Source organism: Podarcis gaigeae (assembly GCF_964106915.1).
Source record: "Podarcis gaigeae genome assembly, chromosome: 2".
In the NCBI taxonomy this organism is placed as follows: Eukaryota; Metazoa; Chordata; class Lepidosauria; order Squamata; family Lacertidae; genus Podarcis; species Podarcis gaigeae.
The window spans coordinates 82,621,331-82,643,560 of NC_139679.1; the positions used below are offsets into that span (position 1 = coordinate 82,621,331).

Genomic DNA, 22,230 nt, shown 5'->3' on the forward strand with positions numbered 1-22,230 from the left:
AATTTTAAGGATTTCCAGGGTTCATTTTATTTTTAGAGGTTCATCTGCGAAAACCATGGGGAAGGACTGTGGTTCAGGGATAGATAACATCCTTTGTTTATGAAAGGTCTCGGGTTAAACCCCTGTTATTTTCAGGTGCTGCTCTTTAGTGTTGACAAATATTAAACTAGATGGGCAAATGAGTCGACTCAGTGTAAGGCAGTGAGCAGTGCAATCCTATGCATGTCTACTCAAAAGGAAGCCCAGCTGAGTTCAATGAGCCTTACACTCTGGTAAGTGTGTTGCAGCTTTCTTGTGTTTCTAGGAATGATATCTTTGAAAGATTCTCCTGACCTGTATGTAGTGTGTGCTGTTAAGAATCAGTAGGATTTCGGTATGCAGCTTGCTTTGGATTTTCACTCCATAGTCTATATAAAGAAAGAAAATTAGACGGGAAAGAAATGGAAAGCAGGTACAGGTCAGAGAGGAGGAAGAATCCTCCAGATGGGTTTTGTTATGACGAGCTATAACGAGAAAGCCAACCTAAGCTTAAGGCCAACAATGGAATAGCAAACTTATGGTACCTTCTGAATTAAACACAGCAAGCGCGATCCAAAAAATATTTCATATAATCTGGAAAGCAAGAGGAGAGGTAGTGAGCTAATCTTTTTATTGTTTATGAAAATGGTACTGAATTGGCAAGAACGAATGAAAATACATTCTACTTTTCGTATATAGACTTGCCTTATGACGGAGAAACTGAACCTTGTGTAATGGATGATGAGATTTGGCTAAGAAACAACGTAGCTTTGCGCTGGGGGCTCTCTGAGATACCCATGGCACTCAATAAAGACTGATGGAAAAGCTTTTGGGTGTGGGAGGTTTAGTTCACATGTTTCTATCTTTCATCAAAATACATGTAATCAAAGTTTTCTTTTCTTTTCTTTGGTATATCCTGGGAATGATTATGACCCACTAGAGCAAGGTAGATCTGGAAGCCATTTTCCAAGGCATGCTGCTCTCCCTCCCCACTTTAACAACATTAACTACATTTGGACTGCACATTTGGATACAGAAATCTTTTCCATTCTCCACTTGATTCCCTCCCCCATCTAGCCAAGGGAGATAGAAGTGGCAGATTGTACATAAGACAGAATTGAGAGTACAGCACTTCCTTGTTTACCCCCACTGATTTTTATTGCCACCAATCTGCACCTAAGTTGCAAAAATATACGTCTTTTGATGGTATATTTTGTTTCTGTGTATGCAGTATACGCACACACCAAAAATATACCATTGAAAATCCACACATTCTTTCCTCGCAGCCCAACTCAAGCAGTCCCTCACCTTGACTCTGCTCTCACACACCTGGATCCTACCAAGTTACCCTTTGCAAGGACAAAATAACTGAACTTGGGAAGAGGAAAGGGTGGCAGTCTGTAGAGGGTTCCAGTGAAGATGTGAGAGGCCTTTTTCTTCATTCAGGGAAATGACACCGCAGTGTTTGGGGATTTTTTTGGGGGGTGGGGTGGGTCAGGAGGGATCATGGGTTCCCTGTATTTCACCCCATGACCGCCACTGGCAAACAAATGACACCAAAGTATCCTTCCAGCATCCCTTCTCTGAAGATGAAGGGACTCTCACCTCCCTTTAGTGTGCCATTTGAACCCTTGAAAACCTTCTTGAAGTTCTTCAAGCACGCAGTAGGTATTTTCACAGCCCTAATTTCTGGAAATTCAGCTAGCATTTTTAACCTCCCCTCCCCAATATTGCAAGAATCCCTGAAACGATGTAGATGTGTACATCTAGTTCACATTACACTTGCCTCTACATACCCCACCTGTGTAGCCAATAATGTGCTGCTTCGCAACACGTGAGGCAACCTTTAGTTGGGTTGGTATTTGCCTAGAAAAGTAGTCTAAATATATCATAGAATTGTAGAGTTGGAAGGGACCACGAGGGTCATCTAGTCCAATCCCCTGCAATGCAGGAATCTTTTGTCCAATGTGGGGCTTGAACCCATGACCCTGAGTTTAAGAGTCTCATGCTCCACTGACTGAGCTATCATACATAAGTAAATAGGAAACTCATCCAGGCTTATGAACTTCTGAAGCTGCCTTATACCCACGCAGACCCCATGGGTCCTTCTAGTTTAGTATTGTCTAGATTGACTGACATTATGTCCAAGCGCAGCCGCTGACTCCAAAATTCAAATGTGGTTGCCATGTGTAAGTAAACACATAGAGCAATAGCTTCTCATGTTTTTTCTCCCGCAAAAGCAATATTACTGTATTGTAAGAATTCCTTTAAAACAAACCCTGATGTTGATTTGATTGATGCCTTTTCTCTACTCTCACTTTCCTAAGAATTTTCAGTACCATCCCTGAACAGAGGAAAACTCTGCCTATACTCCCAGTTCATACTCTTGGACATTGGCTAAGCTAAGATTCACATTATTACTTCCACATTGCTAGAAGACATTTGAGGTTGTATTGCCAGTGTGAAGAGAACCAAGCCTTGCATTTTTTGTCACTAAATCTTAAAAAGGAAAGTCTGGTTTAAATCTCCGTGTTGGTTTAAAGTACAAATCGGTAAGTGGTAAAGATACATACTGTGTGTTGGGTTTTTCGCGACATGTTGTATATGCATTTATGCTGTGATGTCTGTGTGGTCTGGTCACTCCATATATTATTGCAGCCACAATAAGAAATGATATATGGTTACTTAATGAAGTGTTATTATGGCACTATATTTAGGTAGGAGGACCTCGTTCAGTCTTTATCTTGGCAGATAAAGGTACTCACTGCAACTTTACCCTTGGAATTTACATATAGCAACTCATCAATGAAGCAGCTTAGGTCTGGAAATCCTGAATTAATAGCCATTGGGTCAGCCTTGTAGACCATTCATTATTTTGACTTCCTCCTGACAGATAAATCTTATACTCCAGTGCCCCAGTCCAGCGGGGGCAATATATAGGTGGAAGCAGGCTTCTATGTTCATATTCCCAGTTTAAGAGGAATATTATTTGTGCATAGGAGGGTTGGGTGCATGCCTCCCCAGCCTGATTTAGCAGCTGGGCTCTGCATGCTTAGTCAAATGGAGTGGCGGGAGAGGTAATTGGGTTCTCACCAAGTGGCTGTTTAGGTAAAGAAGACTGAATTGCTGGCCCAGTTTCTTATGTTTCCAAGGAAATGATGAACAAAACATTCTTTGCATGCTGCTGCTTTGCCAGGGGTTGCAACCAGTCCCACTGCTGATTACCAGGGAAGTTTTATTCACTTGGCAGGGCTGCCAAATGACAAAGAAAAGTGAGTAGCCTGTGCTGCAGAATCCCCAAGAACCAATGCCAGGACAGTTATTTTGTCATGCTGTGCTTCTTGCTAGTGTTTCTGCCACCAAGCCCTATCTGTTGTTGTTTAGTCATTTAGTCGTGTCCGACTCTTTGTGACCCCATGGACCAGTCCATGGGACTCTCAAGAGTCTCCTCCAGCACCATAATTCAAAAGCATCAGTTCTTCGGCGATCAGCCTTCTTGATGGTCCAGCTCTCATTTCCATACATCACTACTGGGAAAACCATGGCTTTAACTATACGGACCTTTGTAAGCCCTATCTACATACCCTGTAAGTGGAGACACACAAACACACCCCGCCCTATTTTGGGTGGTTGGTAGGGGTGAACCTGGCATTCCATCTTTTTGTGCTGACTACAGTCTGATAAAGCCTCTCCTCCTCCCGGAGGGGAGGGGTTGTGAGCGGGAGACGATTTCTGCTTCAACTCCAGGGCTGGCGCGCCACGTCCCTCCCCGGTTGGGCATTCAGTAGGGAAGCTCGGCAGGGGCGTGGTTTGCCGCTCAAATGCAGCTGTGCCAGCCGTCCCCACCATTGCACACACATTTTCTTCGAGTCACCCACCCTCCACTCCCTTTTAGAGTTAGCTTTCCTGAGACTTTGCTTTTTTTTTAATTGATTTTAATTCGTTTTGCTACATCAAACATTAAAACAAACAAAAGAAACGTACATAACACATACACATAAAAAAGAAATACATAAAAAAGAGAAATAATAATAACGAAAACAAAAGAAAAAACATCTCCTAACATAAGATACCAACAAAGTAACTTACATTTACTAAATAACACACAACACTGATTGACTTCCCTTCATCTTGGTTTCAGAATATATTATATGATTTTTTATCTGCAGTTTCTTTTCCTCAAAAAACTCTTTACATCACAAGTGTTACGTCACACCTACTGTGATTTTTAAATTTTTAACCTCTGTTTCCATGTATGTCATAAATTTATTCCATTCTTTGTTAAACTTTATATCTTTTTGATTTCTTATTTTCTGTGTCATTTTTGCCAATTCTAAATAATCAAATAGTTTGGATTGCCACTCGTTTATAGTTGGGATTTTTGATGGCTTCCAATTCTGCGCTATTAGAGTTCTGGCAGCCACTGTCGCGTACTGAAAGAGTGTTTGATCTTCCTTTTTGATTTCCTCTCCAATTATCCCCAGCAAAAAGGCTTCGGCTTTTTTTATAAAGGTATATTTAAATATTTTTTTTAGTTCATTGTAAATAGATTCCCAGAATTCCTGAGACTTTGCTATGGACCTCTGGTTGGTTGCCCTGTTTAACCAGGGGGCCTGGTAGGAGTTTTTTCCAATTGGCTAAATTGGCCTGGCTTCTTGGTTTTTTCCGCCTACCTCGTAGCAACCGTCACAACTTTCATGGTATTTGGCGGTTAGGCATTGGAATGTGTTGTTGGTGTTTCGGGGAGCTAGGTGTGGCCATCACCTACCCCGACAATTTTGGGTATTCCGCTAAAGGAATTGGGCGGTCGTGGATCCTGTCTGATGCCCGTGTGGCGGGGGGCCATGGCACGACCCTTGGTGACATCAGGAGAGAGCCTATAGTTGTATTGGCATCAACAGGCTCCGCCTACTGGTGGTTAACCCCTCCTCAGACTCACCCCTCTACGAGTGGGTGGAGTCTAAAGTTCTGTGGTCCAATGCCTAAGCCAATACCTTCTCACATGCTGTAATCAATAAAGTTGTGGCTTTTACCCATTAACCTTACATAGTGTGTCCTTGTGTCTTTATTCCCCAAGCGGGGATCGGGTCCTCAAATCACAACCCAGCACTGCCAAACTATGGATAAGTAGTTCCTGGTAGTGAGTTGAAAATTGGACTCTTCAAAGCAGTGTACAAACTCAGAGCAGTACGAAACAACCATGCCATTTTTGTACATCATGGCCCCAAATGAAAGCACAGATGGGAAATGCGGAAAGGGAAGGGAGGAGTAACATTTGTGTATTTGTATTTGTGTTGTGGGTTGGGTGTCTTAGAAAGAAAGGAAAGGAAATGTGTGTGTATGAAGGCTGCAACAAATTCCGTGTTCTTTAAGCTACAAAACCTGACATCAACTATTCCACAACACTGGTTGGAATCTCAACATAGGTCAGCTTGCAGGAGAAGATGGATATACATATAATAATTTAATATAATAATTTATTACTTATACCCCATCCATCACTCCTTCGAGGAAGTGGGGGGAATCATAAAGCAATAAATACAGTAGACGTAGTGCTCAAATTTGGGTCTGGCATGACTATCCCCGGATCCTTTGATACAACACATTGAAAGGGGATAAACCCCATTCCCCATGCTACATGGGATAGTGGAGGGTGAAACTGTGGGATGTGTGCCTAATGTTATGCATATTTCAACCCAGTATCTCCCTCCAGCATCCTTTCAGCTATCATTAGAAGGTCCATCCCTTTCAAAGATTGAAACGTCCTGGGATGGAAGATTGAATTAGGTCATAGGAAATGCTTTCCCATCCAATCCCAATTAACTCGTTTGAAAGGACCCTTTAACGTACAAAGGGGCACAACCTCCAACAATGTGAAGATTCCTGGAGAGGAGAGGAAATTGTAGTTGCTTGGGATGCACACCTGGCTGACTTGGAGAGGGTTTATGTCTGTCTTTGTTATGTCAAAGAAAAGAGTGCACAGGGCTAACACCACCTTGAAAATTGTTATTCTAAAGAAATATGATTTTTGTTCTTTTGTGCAAGCTTGTTTTGCAAAATATGCCCTTCCAGATAGTATTCTGTAAAACTTCTTTGATAAAGGTGGAGGGGGATGCTTCTTTCAATAAGAATCAATGACTATTTTTGGAGCTGTCAAAATAATCAGTACCACTTCCATGCCAATTTCTTCTATAGCCATGTAGGAATACTTTAATAACACATACAATGGATCTTTGGTCCTTTTATATCCTTTAATCAGTTTGATATAGAATAGAACAATTTTCAAGTATCATTTTTATCTTTTCACCATTGTTGGTGTGTTTTTTAAATAATAATAGTAATAATAATAATAATAATAATAATAATAATAATAATAATAATAAACCCCTGCACAGACTTTCTTACAATGCCAGCAGCAATGGTTACTCAGATTGTAAATCACATTCAATTTAAATACCATAGATGACATGTTTTAAGCAGATTTCCCCTCAAAATTTGTTGCTATTAGATTGATAAAAGCATTTCTCCAAATTCATTGCCAGATATATCGTAGGTTTGGGATTTCTAAGTCTTTCCCCCTAATTCTTTTTAAAACTATGCTATTTTAACGTTTCCAGAAACATGCATTTAATACTTCTGCCCTTAAGAGCTTCATACCCATTTACCTTACCCAACATATGTGCATTGAACCTCTTTGATCCATGGTCTCTTAGAAGAAGAAGAAGAGTTTGGATTTGATATCCCGCCTTTCACTCCCTTTAAGAAGTCTCAAAGCGGCTAACATTCTCCTTTCCCTTCCTCCCCCACAACAAACACTCTGTGAGGTGAGTGGGGCTGATAGACTTCAGAGAAGTGTGACTAGCCCAAGGTCACCCAGCAGCTGCATGTGGAGGAGCGGAGACACGAACCCGGTTCCCCAGATTACGAGACTACCGCTCTTAACCACTACACCACACTGGCTCTTAGGGTGGCAGCACCTATACTTTTGAACTTTCTGCCTATTGACATCACACAGGTACCTTCACTATGCTTTCTAAGGCACCTCCTAAAAACATTTTTGATTAGGCAAGCCAACCCAGATATAAAGAAAGCTGATGTGTGTTTGGATCTGTTTTTAGGTTAAAGTTGATTTTCCCCACCCCCGTGTTTTAAATAGTTGCTTTTACTAATGATTTTATTATCTTCTTTTTGTATGTTGCTTTGTGGTCTTTATATTCACAATCAAGCGGTAAATAAATTTCATGAAGTATATAAAAATGGCTTTTATTAGGTTTTATAGCTCTGCATTGATACTGTACTCATGCACATAGACACATGTAAGGAGAGAAGGAAAGAGTGTGGGGGAGAGAGCAAACCTTTTAGTCTTTGTATTGTTGTGACCTGTCCTGAGCTGTTTGGATGGTGGTGAAATAAAAATCCAGTCATAAACCAAAAAGTATGTAGTGTTACACTTTTATTTATTTTTAAAATGAGAAATAATATATGCTCTGAATTGTGACTTCCATTTGTGAGACGTTCGTTTCCAGTCTTGTACTCAGTATGATAAATGATAATAATGATAATACGCAAATATATTTCCTTCAAAGCACAACATTTTAGATATACTTCAAGTATCTCTGTTTCTGGATTGTTTTCTTGGAGTTTGAAACTCTTAATGGAATCAAACCAGTTTTCATCGTAGGCAGTAAATAAAGCAAATGCAATTCATCAACTGCACTGTTTTCAGAACAGAACTTCATAGCCAGAAGCATGATCTAGTTTCGATTTAAATACAGTGGTACCCCAGGTTACAGACGTTTCAGGTTACACACGCTTCAGGTTAAAAACTCCACTAACCCAGAAATAGTACATCAGGTTAAGAACTTTGCTTCAGGATGAGAACAGAAATTGTGCTCCGGTGGCGCGGCAGCAGCAGGAGGCCCCATAAGCTAAAGTGGTGCTTCAGGTTAAGAACAGTTTCAGGTTAAGTACGGACCTTCGGAACGAATTAAGTACGTAACCAGAGGTACCACTGTAGATGACAACGTCATACAAATTGATGTTAGACAATGAATACTGTTAATCTGGGGGGGGGGGGGGTTAAATTAGGAAGCTGGCTGATTTAATACTATTTTAAACTTTGACAATCTAATCATAATTCTGAATGTACTTGGATTTGAGTGACATGTCTATGGCTCAGTAATCATACCAGTAAATTGTTTCACAGGTATTTCAGATTAATGTAGCAACTAGAAATTGTTCACAGTATACCTAACAAGGAATTTAACTAAATAGCCAAAGGGTTACTGTGAAAATGTTACTCTGGGATATCTCTTTATAAAATAAAGTATAATAAAATATTGTACATAATTTTATATTTCTGAGCTATTAATTGCTATTGAAGCTGTTGCTGCTCATCTGTATTTTTAAAAAAGTAATTCAAAGGTGACTTTCAGCAATAATTTTAGGATTTAGGTGAAATTCACCCATATTTAGGTGAAATTCAGCTCCCCCTGAGTAGGGGACCATTTCACTTATTGGGTGTGTGTCTCTAAAGAGTTTTTTTTGAGGACAGGTCATTGGCAGTGGCAGCAGTCTTCTTTAAAACTTGTTTCCTCTTTGTTGCTGGTGGAGGGTTTGTTTCCCTACTCCTCTTCATGATTGCGATGTGGCCCAACAATCCTCTGATAGGGGCTGCATGGTGACATTATTGCATTTTTATTATATATAGAGAATGTACAAATGCAATTATGAATCAAACTGGAGCTGATTTCTCTCTCTCTCTCCCCCCCCATAGAGAACTACCCAATTTATTGTATGCAGATGCTGAATCTCAGTAAGAAGGTTTTTAAGAGTAAATCAGCACTTCTGCACACTATACTATTAATAAGTTCTGATGTTACCCTGACAATAATAATATGGGCAGCATCCATATGAATCTTTACAGGTATTTAGTGAGTTGTTTATAGATTTTTACTGGATATCATTTAACAGCAATACTACAGTATAGTACAGACCTGTATAAGAATGGAAACAGATCCTATGCATATCTGTTCAAAATTCCACCAAATTTGCTCTCAAGTAAGTTTGTATAGCATGACAGCCTCATTACCTTTCTTCTTCCTTTTCTTTAAGTAATTCTGTGTCAAAATGAGATTTTATGACTAAGACAGATGCATTTGTTTTACTTTTTCAAAACTCTTTGGCTCTAGACAGATGTGCTTTTAAAAAAACTTAAAAAAATTAAGTCATCATTGTGGCCTTGTTATTCTGACTGCAGGTTTAGCTGACCTGATTGCTACATTACATGGGAGAGCAATAAATAATCTGCAGAGGATTTGTACATGTTCAGTTCAGAATCTCTTTCACTTTACTTAGAAATGCATTCAGTAATTTTATAGCCTTTCACCCATCTTTCTCAGCTGTTTGTATACAGTTTGAAGAAACTGGTTTGGAATGGTAAGACTTAAGATTCACCAATTGCTGCATTAGATGATTTTAAGCGTTGCTTAATTATGTTGTCTAATATCAAACAAAGCTGGAGGGGTGTTCTAGAAGAACAGCAGGAACTGCAATTCAAGGCTGCACATCACAGAGGAAAATTCATCTACTTCGTAATAAGTCAGTGTGGAGACCCGATGTGGTTTGATGCAGGAGCTTGTGGAATCTACTATATGCTGACATCAGTGTGTCTCGATAGGCTTGCATAAAAATATAGTTTTAAGCAGGTGTCAAAAAGAGTAAAGCCAACAGGTAGGGAGTTCCAAAATGGAGGTGCCACCACAAGGTGGAATGAGTATTATGTGGCACCAGTAGCAGTGCAATTTCCGCAGGCAGTGTTAGAAACTGAGATATGAAAGCTAGGAGATAATGGCACCTAGGTTATGGACGCTGCAAATGAATGTCTAGGCTGCTTTTTTATAACAAGAATACAAAGCTGAAAAAGGGACGCGGGTGGCGTTGTGGTCTAAACCACAGAGCCTAAGGCTTGCTGATCGGTAGGTCGGCAGTTCAAATCCCCAAGACAAGGTGAGCTCCTGTTGTTCAGTCCCTGCTCCTGCCAACCTAGCAGTTCAAAAGCACGTCAAGTGCAAGTAGATAAATAGGTACTGCTCTGGTGGGAAGGTAAACGGCGTTTCTGTGTGCTGCTCTGGTTCGCCAGAAGCGGCTTAGTCATGTTGGCCACATGACCTGGAAGCTGTCTCCGGAAAAACGCTAGCTCCCTTGGCCTATAGAGTGAGATGAGCGCACAACCCCAGAGTCATCCGCAACTGGACTTAATGGTCAAGGGGTACCTTTACCTTACGAAGCTGAAAATGAATGAACTGCAGCTAAAATCTTCTCTTCAGTTTCCACATAGACTAGTCCTCTTCTGAAGATTGCAAAAAAACAAAGCCATACTTCGCCTTAATATTCTTATGAGGGTCCCTTCTCTAGTCCTCAGAGAGTGGCTGGAAGTGGGGAGGCAGAAAAAGGTCCTCCTTTTGTTCCAGCAGTGGCAGTTTAATCTGAAACCTTAGTCGCAGTACTACTCCCAGAGATTAAAAATTGCCCACATTAAGGAAATGTCGCAAAACATGCCTAGAACAATTTGAGTTTTGAACGCTGTCCAGAGGTCCAAGTGGTCAAGTTGACATCTATGGGGTAAGATGATTCTATGAGTAAACTAGTCCCAAGCCGTTAGGGGCTTTATATACTAAAAGGAACACCTGGAAGTAGGCCCGGTAACGAATCAGCAACCAGTGCAGATCTCTGAGTAGAAGTGTTATATGCTGGCAGGGTCTCACTCCTGTCAACACCCATGCTGCAGTGTTCTGCACTAACTGTAGTTTCCGGGTCAAGCACAAGGGAAGCCCCACATAGAATGTAATGCAACAATCCAGTGCACCCTATTCTAACCTTAAAGAGGAGTTGCACCACCCCTTGATCATTTTGGTAGCCCTTTTCTGAATATTTTCCAGCACTACAGTATCCTTTGTGAAGTGAAGTGACCAGAACTGTACATGCTATTCCAAGTGTGTTCATACCATACATTTGTATAGCAGCATTATGATCAGAGGTGCCCCACTTCAGAAGAATTACCTCCCTCATCTGACTGTCATCACACAAGGGAAATGTTGTGTGAACTATGTAAGTAGTACTCATGTACAAGAAGGTTTTGGTTGGTTGCACAAGTGCAATAGAATATCAACACTAATTTTTTTGCTAGATGACTTCTACTTGTTATTAAAGGCTGCTCCAGTGTAGGAATAAGAAGTGCAAGCCATCATGCCACTGGTTCAACACTAATCTCACCAGTAGTCAGTATGGGATTTTTTTTTAGGAGATCTGGTTGGGAATTCAATAGATCCCTCCCTCGGTCAGCCATTGAGCACGATGATCAACCATGCTCTCCCTCTGCATCTGTTCCCAGTCACCACCACTATTCACAAGTCAGATGAGTGAGCACAAAGGGGCAGCTGCTCAATCCATTGCTTGCTGTTGCTCTCCTTGCATGCCAGGAAGACAGAGTGGGTGAGTAGGGGGCAATGGCAAGAGGTCCATGGGGTCTGCGTTGGTCTGCAGTAGGTCCTCTTCTCAGGCTTGGGTCTTGGCAGGTGTCCAACCATGGCTGCCTCTGTATTTCAGCTATGAACTCACTAAGTACCTTTTATAAGCCACTCCCTCTCCCTCTCTCATGCACAATAAGGAAATAATAATAGCTGTGACGCTGAATTGTTGATTCATTACTGTAATATATACGAATTGCTTTGAACCTTTGAAATGCACCATATAAATGCTAATTATTAAGTACTTTTGCTATTAGGTTACATTCCAATATTTTCTTATTGTTATTCTCTCTAGGTCCTTTAAATTGATCTCACTTTGTGTTCATGTCACCGTCTGTCTTGGGGTTGTCCCAATGTAAACAATCATTTTGTTGTTTATTAGGCTAATATGTTTTAGACACAACGTACTGTGCTGTCTCTGGAATCACCTTGTTAAGGTTGTATTGCAGGCTGACCTCTATTGACAAGATTGAATTGAAGTCATTTTCTCTTAGAGCTTAGCTGCTCCGAGTATCTGTGTTGTCAGCAAATATGGCTTTTAGCACCTTTCCCTGGGGCATTATCTCAAATGTGGTGTCAGAGAGCCAGATAGATTCACTTTGCATTTTTTAAAAACCCAATTTTTATTTTTAATTTTCCTTCTACCACCTTTCAGTTGTCACACACACTTTCCTTCTCAAAATCAATTGCAGATGTTCACAAGAGAAAATGCTGTACAACATGACTTCTGTCTAAAAAAAAAAGCTTTCCTTAATCTCTCCACTAGGGATTTTCCCAGCGTTATCGTATAAGCATTAGTGAATGTAGTCTGTTTCTGGCTGAGGATACTAATTACACCCTGGTGAGGAAAAATAATAATAAGGGGGGGCAAACTCACCCCCATCCTGAACCACCTCACAAGTTCTGTTATTAGCATACACTCTAGCCAAGGAGATAGGAGACTGGATACGTTAACTTTTCTTCTCCTTTAGCTATGACGTTTCCCTTCCAACTTGCTTGCGCTGCTCTTTTCCTCTGTGTGAGAGAGCAAGGGGGGGGGGGAGTATGTGAAACAAGGTGTTAGGCACCCAGGAAATGGGCAATAAAGAGAACATGTGTGCATATGAAGCATGACTTTGTGGCAGGAATGGGGAGTCAAAGGAGGAGGGAGAGGAAAGTCAACCAAGTAATAAAATTTTCCAGTGTGACATTCCACCTATTGTGTCAGTAGTCACTATCTCCGAAAGAAGAATGTTGAAAGAGGCTGGATGGAGTTCAGCACCTGAATATTTATATAAGCCTGGCAGGATGGGGAGGGAAAGACAGAGAGAGAGAGAGAGAGAGAGAGGGGGAGAGAGAGAGAGAGTTGTTATCTTGAAAGATAAGATGATAATAAAAACGATTACACAATAAATAGAAAAGTGGTTCTTGGGAAAAGATTGCTAATGGATCAATGCCAAGTTGAATGCAAGTACAGTAATATTGTGCAGACTTCCCTCCTGTAAACATCAAAATATGGTTTGGATGCTATTATATAGCAAAGGAAAAGCAAATAAATGTGCATGAGTAAAATGATACAACTGAGCAGGTATCTCTACTCCTTTAGTAGTAGTGCTTTACCCAAAGTTCTGCACTCAGGTGGAAGTTCTGTTATGCCAGATGTCTCTAGGCATTGAGAAGCTCCAGGGACACAGTGCATATGCAGGACTGTTCCCTTTTGGATGAAGGTCACAAGAAGCATATTGACATTTTGTAATGTGTGTTAATATGTATTATGTGTTAGATGTGTATATTACAAGTATACGGACTGAACATAGGTGGAAACATGGCTCAAACACCCCAGATCTACTGCCTCACATCAAGTCTCCAGAGAGAGGCAATTCCCAAATATTATAGGGTGCAGGGTGGCTGGGTCTTCTCTTTCATACTGGGTTGCCCTCTGTACCCACCTTCAGGTGTGTTGCGGGGGGAGGAACAGAGAAAAGGAGAGTGAGTAGGTGGATTGGCACCTGAGCCTCTCCCCTCTCAGCAAATGGTGTAGGCATCATAGACTTCCTCCAAATGCAGATAATGAGGCTTTTTGAGGGAAGGCAGAAACTTGTTTTGGTTAATCACACTTTCTGCAAATTAGTGCATAAAGTGACTGCTAGTGATTTAAGTGGTTCAGCTGGCCAGAATGATATAATACCATTTCTGAAAGACTTAACATTAGGTGCCAGTATGCTTTAAGGCCATTTTCAAGGTGCTAGTAATGAGCCTGAACAACCTGGGACCTTATACCCGAAGGACCACCTCTGCCTGTACCAAGAGCTTCAGAGGAAGCCTTTCTTAATTGTCCCCCTATTGGCTGTATGATGACATGGTAAAAGGCCTTCTGGGTGGTAGCACCTCAGTTGTGAAACATCCTCTCATTAGTGATACACTTGGCATGTATTATTTTCTTATTTATGCACCAAGCGAAAACCTCTTTGTTTCTTTGGGCATTTGCAGGTCATTAGCTTTTGGTTGTAGCCCACTCTGTGCTTTAAGTATCTGTATTTTAAGGATTCGGTTGTAATATATTCACTTTATCTGGTCTTGTTATTAAGTGGATCCCCCCCCCCATTGTGATTGTTGAATTTGGATGGATTTTAATCTGTAACTTGTTCTGAGATCAGTCATAATGAAGGGTGGGTTAGAAATATTTTTGTTGTTTCCATTCACAGACACTGAGGTTACATCATCCTCAGCTGGGGGAGGGAAAGTCATGCACCCTTTTAGAATAAAGGAAAATCCAGCTTATCTAGTTTAATTACCAGAAATCTCCCTAGCTCCCCTCTGCTCCCCCCACAAAATTACCTGGAAACTTTGCCACAAGTGATTAAGGGAGGCTCCAGCAGCATGTCTGGCTCCATTAAACTCTCTCCTGTCATAATTCCCCAATCTTAAAACAATATAGTATTCTGGCCACATGAAGTGACAGTGCTACTCAGCTTGGCAAATGAGAGATAATTCAAGTGTGTAAGAAGAGGAAATGTTACAGGGGCCGTGTATGATTAGCTAGGGGAGGATATTAAGAATGAGAAAGATCACTGTGTACATATATTTCAGTGGTTGCCACAGAGAGCTAGAGATAAAAAAAATGCTATTCATTATTATACATCTACAGGACGCGAAGTATTGGATTTGAAAAGCAGGAAAGTGGCTTCATTTTATTTATTAAGTGAAATACTTTGCTTAATATTCATTCATTTAGCATCCATTCATTCAGTTTATATCACACACTTGCAGTGACAAATGCTCAAGTGTTGCTGGGGTAGGTTACACCAAAAAATAAAATACAGTTTTTAAAAAGTGCGAAAACAACAACAACAACAACTACACAACATCACAAAATGGTTGAAACAGTAGAATGATACAAGAATAGTATTGGCTCCTGGTTTTGGAGGGCCTTTAGGCAAGACACCCTCAATCAGGGCCGGCCCACCCACGAGGAAGGGTGGCAGGATCCACAGGGGCAGCAGATCCAGCCTTCAGCGGCAGTAGTGTCTGCTACCTGCTCCTTGGAGACTGTGTGTCTCGCTTCCTTGGCACTCCATACTCCCATGCTACCTCTACAGTGGCTTCTTGGGAATAGGCCTCTCCTGGAGTCAACACTACAATCCTGTGTAGAATGTGTGGTTTTTTAAAAAAAGAATAATAATTGTGTATTTCGTGGGTATTGTAGATGCTATCACAATCTACAACTACTACCCGTATTGCATTTTGACGTGAGGGTCTTCCCACCTGGTTACTGTGCCAGGTGAAAGGTGAAAACCCCCAGATGGGCGGGGTATAATTATTATTATTATTATTATGCTCCTCATTAGTAAAGGTGAAAGATTTCTACGATCTGAAGAGAAACCAGAGTAATTTATGCTAATAGTACTAAACAGAATTATAGTTGAATCGGTTATAGTTGGCTAATTTTTCTATTGTGAAAGATTATCAAATAATAATACAAAATTGAAACAATAGTATAGTAACAAAAACAGTTAACACGTCTTCTAACGTTATATTTTCTTCATTATTTTACTTTCACTTTTAAAAAATTCCCTATGAGTGAAAGATAACCAAGAGGTGAGTTTGCTCTGTATAGAATTTGATAGAATTCTTGTTTGACCTAGGTCACACACAAAAATAATCAATATTTTTTTATCTAAATTGCTTTTGCTTATCTTTTATTTAATGTCTGAAGAAAGGCTAAAGCCTATCCAGAAATCTGCAAATCTTTCTCCTTCAAATGCCATATCAATAGTAAAGAGGAAAGTAATTACACCACAAATGCAACTCATTTGGCTAAAAATAATTGCCGGGCCAATCATTGAAAGAACGAATGCTTAGACTTCAAAAATTGTTATTCAATACAACTTAGGTTTAAATATAAAGATGGATGTGTTTGTTGTACTGATGCTGAGCAGGTTGTGTGTTGTTCCTTTGGCACCCACATTCAACTAGGTGCCATCTTTATGTGCAGTTGTGGATTGAACATTAAATATTGAGCTCACAGAGTCAGTCTATACCTGGTTGTTGTTGGCCTGCAGCAATCATTTGTTCTGATGTAATTGTGAAACACTTGGCTTGGCTATGGGCTGTATGTTCAACACATGATGTAATAAATATGATTGGGACATAGCCATTAGGTAAAACTGTGGCACAGAAAGGAGTTGGTGGCTGCAAGTCATGAGGTTTATATGCAAACACCCCCCCATCCCTCCGATCATAAGCATTATACTTTTGGGGGCCAATGATGCAAGAGGTTTATTGTCTTTGTGTGCTGCTAGTGGGCTTCCCAAGAAGAACCTTATTGGGCTCTGTTAGGAAATGGAGTGCTCAGCTAGCTGGTCTAATCCACAAGGGTCCTTCTTACATTCTCATCCAAATATTGTATATCATAGGACGTAATGAATACTGAAGCAGTGCATAAACATGTTTTAAGTATTTAAGAGTGCGGTTTTGGTAATGTCATTACTGGATTTCTTTTTTCAGTATGAATATTTCAATGCTGTCCTCATTAATGAGCGGGATGAAGATGGGAACTTCTTAGAGCTGGGGAAGGAATTCATCCTAGAACCAAATGACCATTTTAATAACTTGCCTGTGAATGTTACCCTGAGTGATGTCCAAGTGCCAACCAACATGTACAACAAAGGTAAGTGGAAGTACTCCATTGTCTGACATTAAAGCTGCTTCTTCACACAAGAAAGTAGTTTGATAAAGCTAGTCATTGTGAGCGTTTAAGCAACGCTAAAAGAAGCTTCTGGGAACCCATATATTAAAGTCCACCATCTTTGTAGAAAATCAAAATAAATAAATATAAAGCAATTCATGAGAAAGTACGGTATTTTTTGCTCTATAAAATGCACCAGACCACAAGACGCACCTAGTTTTGGGCGGAGGAAAACAAGAAAAAAAATATTCTGAATCTCAGAAGCCAGAACAGCAAGAGGGATCGCTGCGCAGTGAAAGCAGCAATCCCTCTTGCTGTTCTGGCTTCTGTGATAGCTGTGCAGCCTGCATTCGCTCCATAAGATGCACACACATTTCCCCTTACTTTTTAGGAGGGAAAAAATACGGTACATTTCTCAATCCTGTTTCAAATAAGGGGGAAATAATCAGATTCTGTTTTAAGTGGTGACTTCTGAGTGCTGCTCTATCACCAAAGCTAGATATTGTTGTATACTTTTGGTGCATTTTTATTTCTGAAGCTGCCCCCCAATCCCTTTGTACTGCAGTGAGTTTCTAGAAAACGCAGGAAAAGATTTATCCGTGTTACCAGAATTATTGAGGGTTTTTTCCTTGAGAGATGGTAAAGTCCGTGAATATTTTCAGGCATTCCTGTCAGCGGGGGATATGTTTTACTTCAGCTCAACTGACAAATATAAAGCAAACAATATGTTGCCGAAAATTTGAAGCTGTGCTATCAAGTTTTTATATCAAAACATATGGATCGCACAAAATGTAGGACGGGAAATTCAATCATGTGAAGAAAGACATTGAGAAAACTTGACTAATTTCCAATCATTATATTGCAGCGAATGATACTCCTTCACACCGTATAAAGTGACAAGTTATGTATCTATATGACATTTTAAATGGACCAGTTTTGCTGGTACCGTTCTGTCAGATACAGGAATGCAACTCTCCAAAAGAAAAGAAAAAGAAAAAGTCGGGATCTTTTGTTTCCCCACTCTGTAATCCATCTGTCTGCTAATCTGGAAACAAAACCAGTGTTGGAACAAAAGTTTAAGGGAAAATATTAACGTTTGGTTTCTATAGCACATTAACAATTCTTACTTCATTTATCATCCCAACAATCCTCGGAGCAATCCTGAGGGCCTATTCAGTTATTACATTCTGGGGAGAGCGCTTGACCCAGTTTGAGCTTTGGCTGTATGTGTGTCCCTTTCCCTGTGGAGATAAAGTAATGGAGGAGCTGAGTTATACTGCCTTTAGTGGAACACAGTATTTCTAGACACCTGGTTAACGTTGCTCTGTATTCTGAGGACAGATCAGGTGCTTTGGGAGAGTCTGAGTTATACTCAGTTAATTCATGTTCACTTGACACTTGCTCTCGTTGCTGGGTGGAATGGGGAGGAATGTGAGAGGCAGTTCTCCTCCCAAACAAAATGACTGTGCAGGCCCAAAGCGATGTCATTGGCAATCTAGCGATATCATGGCTAGATGTTTCCTCAGAAGCGGTTGTGCAGTTTGCTTAATAGCAACACAGGTCTTTCACTTTTCAATGTACACTTTGGATGGGCTAAGCAGCTGGTTGTCACAGAGCTGAATTTGTTGTCCTTCACAGTTGCCGATATTTAGCGTGGCATTCAATTAGATTTTGCTCTGAGTAAACCCATAGAGGTTAATGGCCCTAACTTAGTCATGCTCATTATTATCACCATTATCACTATGATACCTCTGCACTGGGCTCCTCTCCCCCACAACAACTTTGGAACAATCCACGCTGCAGGGCATGCAGCAGAAGCAGCAAAGGGTTGCCATAGCCCCCTCCTCCCTTCTTCAACTGAGGCCTGTCTCAAGCACCTGCCTTGAGGATTAGTCAAATTTACAGAGGATAAGGCTACCTACACCTACCAGCCATTATGGATATGTTCTACCTTCACTGTCAAAGGCCTCTGAATATCAGTTACAGTCATACCTCAGGTTGAAGTAGCTTCAGGTTGAACATTTTCTTGTTGCGCTCTGCAGCGACCTGGATGTAATGGAGCGTGTTACTTCTGGATTTCGACGCTCGTGCATGCGCAGACACTCAAAATGATGTCATGCGTGGAAGTGGCGAATCGCAACCCATGCAGACGCGGGGTGCGTTCGCTTCAGGATGCAAACGGGGCTCCGGAACGGATCCCGTTTGCATCCATAGGTACCACTGTACTGGGAATCATACAGGAGATAACTGTTGCACCCAGGTTCTGCTAATGGGCTTTCCATGGGCCTCTGGTTGGCCACTGTGAGAACAGGATGCTGGAGTAGATGGGCCATTGTACAGATGACTATTTAATGGTATGGTGGGGCTGAACAGAATCAGAACACTGGTGTTGGGGTAGATATTTTCTAATCCTACAGCCACTGCAGTCCTAGTCCAGATTTCCCCCCCTGAATCTGCTACTAATGTGAGAAGGACAGCTTCCATTGAGGGGAATGGTAGTTTGGCTTCAAGTGCAAAGCGTAAGCATAGGAGTGGGGACTGGTCTCTGGGGATTTCAGCATCATACATCGGGCAGGAGTTAAAAGGAATGCAGCTGCAGGTATCTTGCCCACGGATAATTTAGTTTGGGTAAATGACTTTTTTACCTGCTACTGATTTCCTATTCAGGATGGCAATTTTGTTTCTTGGGTTTTTTCTTTTTTAAACAGCTAAGATAGCAACAGGGGTCACGTACATAGTATAGTGAAACAGATGGGGTTGTATCGTATTATTTTGTTATGTTATGTGTTCTTAACTAATTGGCTTTTTTTAAAAAAGAAACTGTACAAAGACTGGATTCCCCCCACCCCCAGTTCAGATCTCTGTGGGACATGCATTTGTAGTTTGATTTTGTCATTTGCTTCTCCCAGCTCAGCAGTTATGGTGATGGCAGACTCCAAACTTTGATTTTTGAAAGTGAACTTAAAAGGTCTCTTAATCTTTATGGCCCAGTGAGAGGGAGAGAAGGCCACGTTGGGGGGGGGGGGGCGTAACCCCATCTCATGGCTTTCTCTGGCTCCCCTGCACACTATGAGTTGATTTGCTGAAAGTTGATAAATGCAAACTGTAATCAATGCTCTGATTGCCTTGGAGAAGAAGTTCTTCTGAGTGTATAGAGCCTTCTCAAAAATATATTGCAATGTGATGAACCACAGCCACTTTTGATGAAGTAGGGTTTTTTCAATTTGCCACTTAAAAGGAGCTATGAATATCATTCAGTCATACTTCCCTAGCAGCTCTTTCCAAGTGACTGTCAAGCTAAGATTACCTATTTTCTAAGATATTATAACTAGAAATTTTTCATCCCTTGAATGATGCATATTGATTGTAGTCTATATATATATACATCTATCTTCCTGCCTAGTAGTGAAGACCTGAAATAAAATTTCACCTGTCACCGCTGTGTTTAATTTGTTAGCTTTCATGGCTGATAAGCCTTTATGCACCATGGAGCTGAAAATACCTGTATGCTGGACACCAGATTTTTGAAAATGGATATAGCAGCATGCAACCTTGTACTTCTCTTCATCTATGAAACAGTAAATTAAGTTTGCTGTTAGATTGTGTGCGACTTGGAATAGCGATTGTACCTTGTATCTTAGGCAAGGGACCCCACCCCCAGCTAAGTAATTTCATTTATGCAAGATTTTTATAATAGTATTATACTCTCATGGGGTTCGTGAGGCAGACCTGATGATGTCGCAAGCATAAACAGAGGGGAGGAATGGGAAGCCACAAAATCCATGAAAGAAAAGGTTAGGAAGCCTCCAGGTGCACAGAAATAGGTTTATTGAGCCAAAAATATTCTGCAACGAAATTGGAAGCTAAGACTCAAGGTGGTTGTGCCTAAGAGTGATATATTTCTAAATAAACCCACATCTGTGCCCCCATGTTGTAATTTTGGAATCAAACGTTGACCTTAGCAAGTAAAACAAAAAGATCGTGTGGCTATTTCAAATCTCATTGTGGCTATTTCATATGATCTGTTTGGTACAGTATGTTCAGTTCATTGACAAAAAGCATAAAAACAAAGGGGATGAGAAAATGCAATAGACAACCAAAAGGCACTGTGTCTCTCTGCAACTCTGCCCCATCCTGGCTTATCTTGTTTGGTAAAAGAGGTGAGTGGGATGTGCGGTAGCCCTGATTCTAGGCATTAGTTACATGTTGGGGAGATACTGGTGGGGAGATACCAGCAGCACTTTGTAGAAATGGCCTATAATGTAAATTGAGTGCACCATGTATTGATGTTTTCCAGCACCAGCTTTCTTTCAACAAGTGATCTAATCTTTTCGCAAGCAGGAATAGATTTTTATTTGTATTCCACAGAGCTATTTTCTTTGAGGCACCATTATTTATAATAGCTTCCCTCCAAGCCTGCGTTCCTGCAAAACTGCTCCATTGTTTAAATTGATAGCCTGCTTGTTCACAGTTCACTGCTGTGGATTTTTCAGCCACAGTCCCCACACCAGGGACAAAGTGGCTGAGCTCCGGGGATGGGCTAAATGAAATAAATATATTTACACCATACATCTGAAGAGTTCTCATCAGGAGGATGTTTCATTTGTTTCTGTTTTTTGTTTCTGTTTTGTTTTTTAAAATCTACCCCTTGTCCAGTTTGTGATCAATCCACCCCCGGAATGTTTACAGCAAAGGCCACAATAACAATGCAATAAATAAATAAATGAGAGTGCAATCCTTGGTAGGGGGGCACAGATCTCTGGACTAGAGGTATTGCTTTCAGTATGAATAACGGAATACTATTTTACCCTTTCAACCAAAAACAGATGCAATAGCTGCCATGAAAATATGCATTTGGGAGCTAGTCTAAACCTTTGCACTCAATGGCAAATGACGTCATAATCAGTACTTTCCGAAGTCCTTTGGGATTGGCCATGCCAGGCTTACATTCAGATGGTTGTGAGGCAAATGTAAATATTACAACATTTATTTATAGTATAGAAGGAAGGTTTAAAGATCTACAAAAGATACATGCACACTTTTTCTTAAGCACTTATTCCATGGTGGGATTTCTTCACTCTGTTATCTTAGAATATGGTAATTATTCATTTCTCCTTTCTATATAAAACAGATCACACTTTGGAACTGTATTGGGCGGGGGGGGGGGGGAAGATGCCCTCTACTTGCTTAGCGTTAATACTTAGCTGAAGTGTACAACATTTAAGAACTAGGTTTGAGAATTTACAAATTCTTGCTCTCTGTCTTCCTCTCTTTTCTTTTTTAGATTATCCAATCTTTTTTGTTCTTTTTATTTTTACTTGGACACAATTCAAAATGAGTTCTAGTTAGGCACTGAACTTAATTTCTCTGGATTTGTAGTATCCTGAGCTCTTCTATTATTAATTAATTAAGTAAGTTTCTATACCATCCTATACCCTCAGGGTGGTTGCAACATAAAATCACAATATAGAAACACAAAATACATTATAAAAACAAAAACAACCCAATCTGCAATGT

The 22,230-nt window shown here is 40.6% G+C and overlaps 1 protein-coding gene across 4 annotated transcripts in view; it reads left to right on the forward strand.

Annotated features, from left to right (window-relative positions):
- CACNA2D3 (calcium voltage-gated channel auxiliary subunit alpha2delta 3) overlaps nucleotides 1–22,230 on the forward strand; it is a 497,583-nt gene that overhangs the window by 176,762 nt on the left and 298,591 nt on the right. For all 4 annotated transcript variants that reach the window (XR_014561264.1, XM_083726996.1, XM_083726997.1 and 1 more), the window contains exon 5: nucleotides 16,533–16,695. Coding sequence is in view for 3 of the 4 variants with exons in the window: in XM_083726996.1 (XP_083583122.1) it covers nucleotides 16,533–16,695 (163 nt within the window). In the remaining variant the exon portion in view is untranslated. The remainder of the gene's footprint in view (nucleotides 1–16,532; nucleotides 16,696–22,230) is intronic.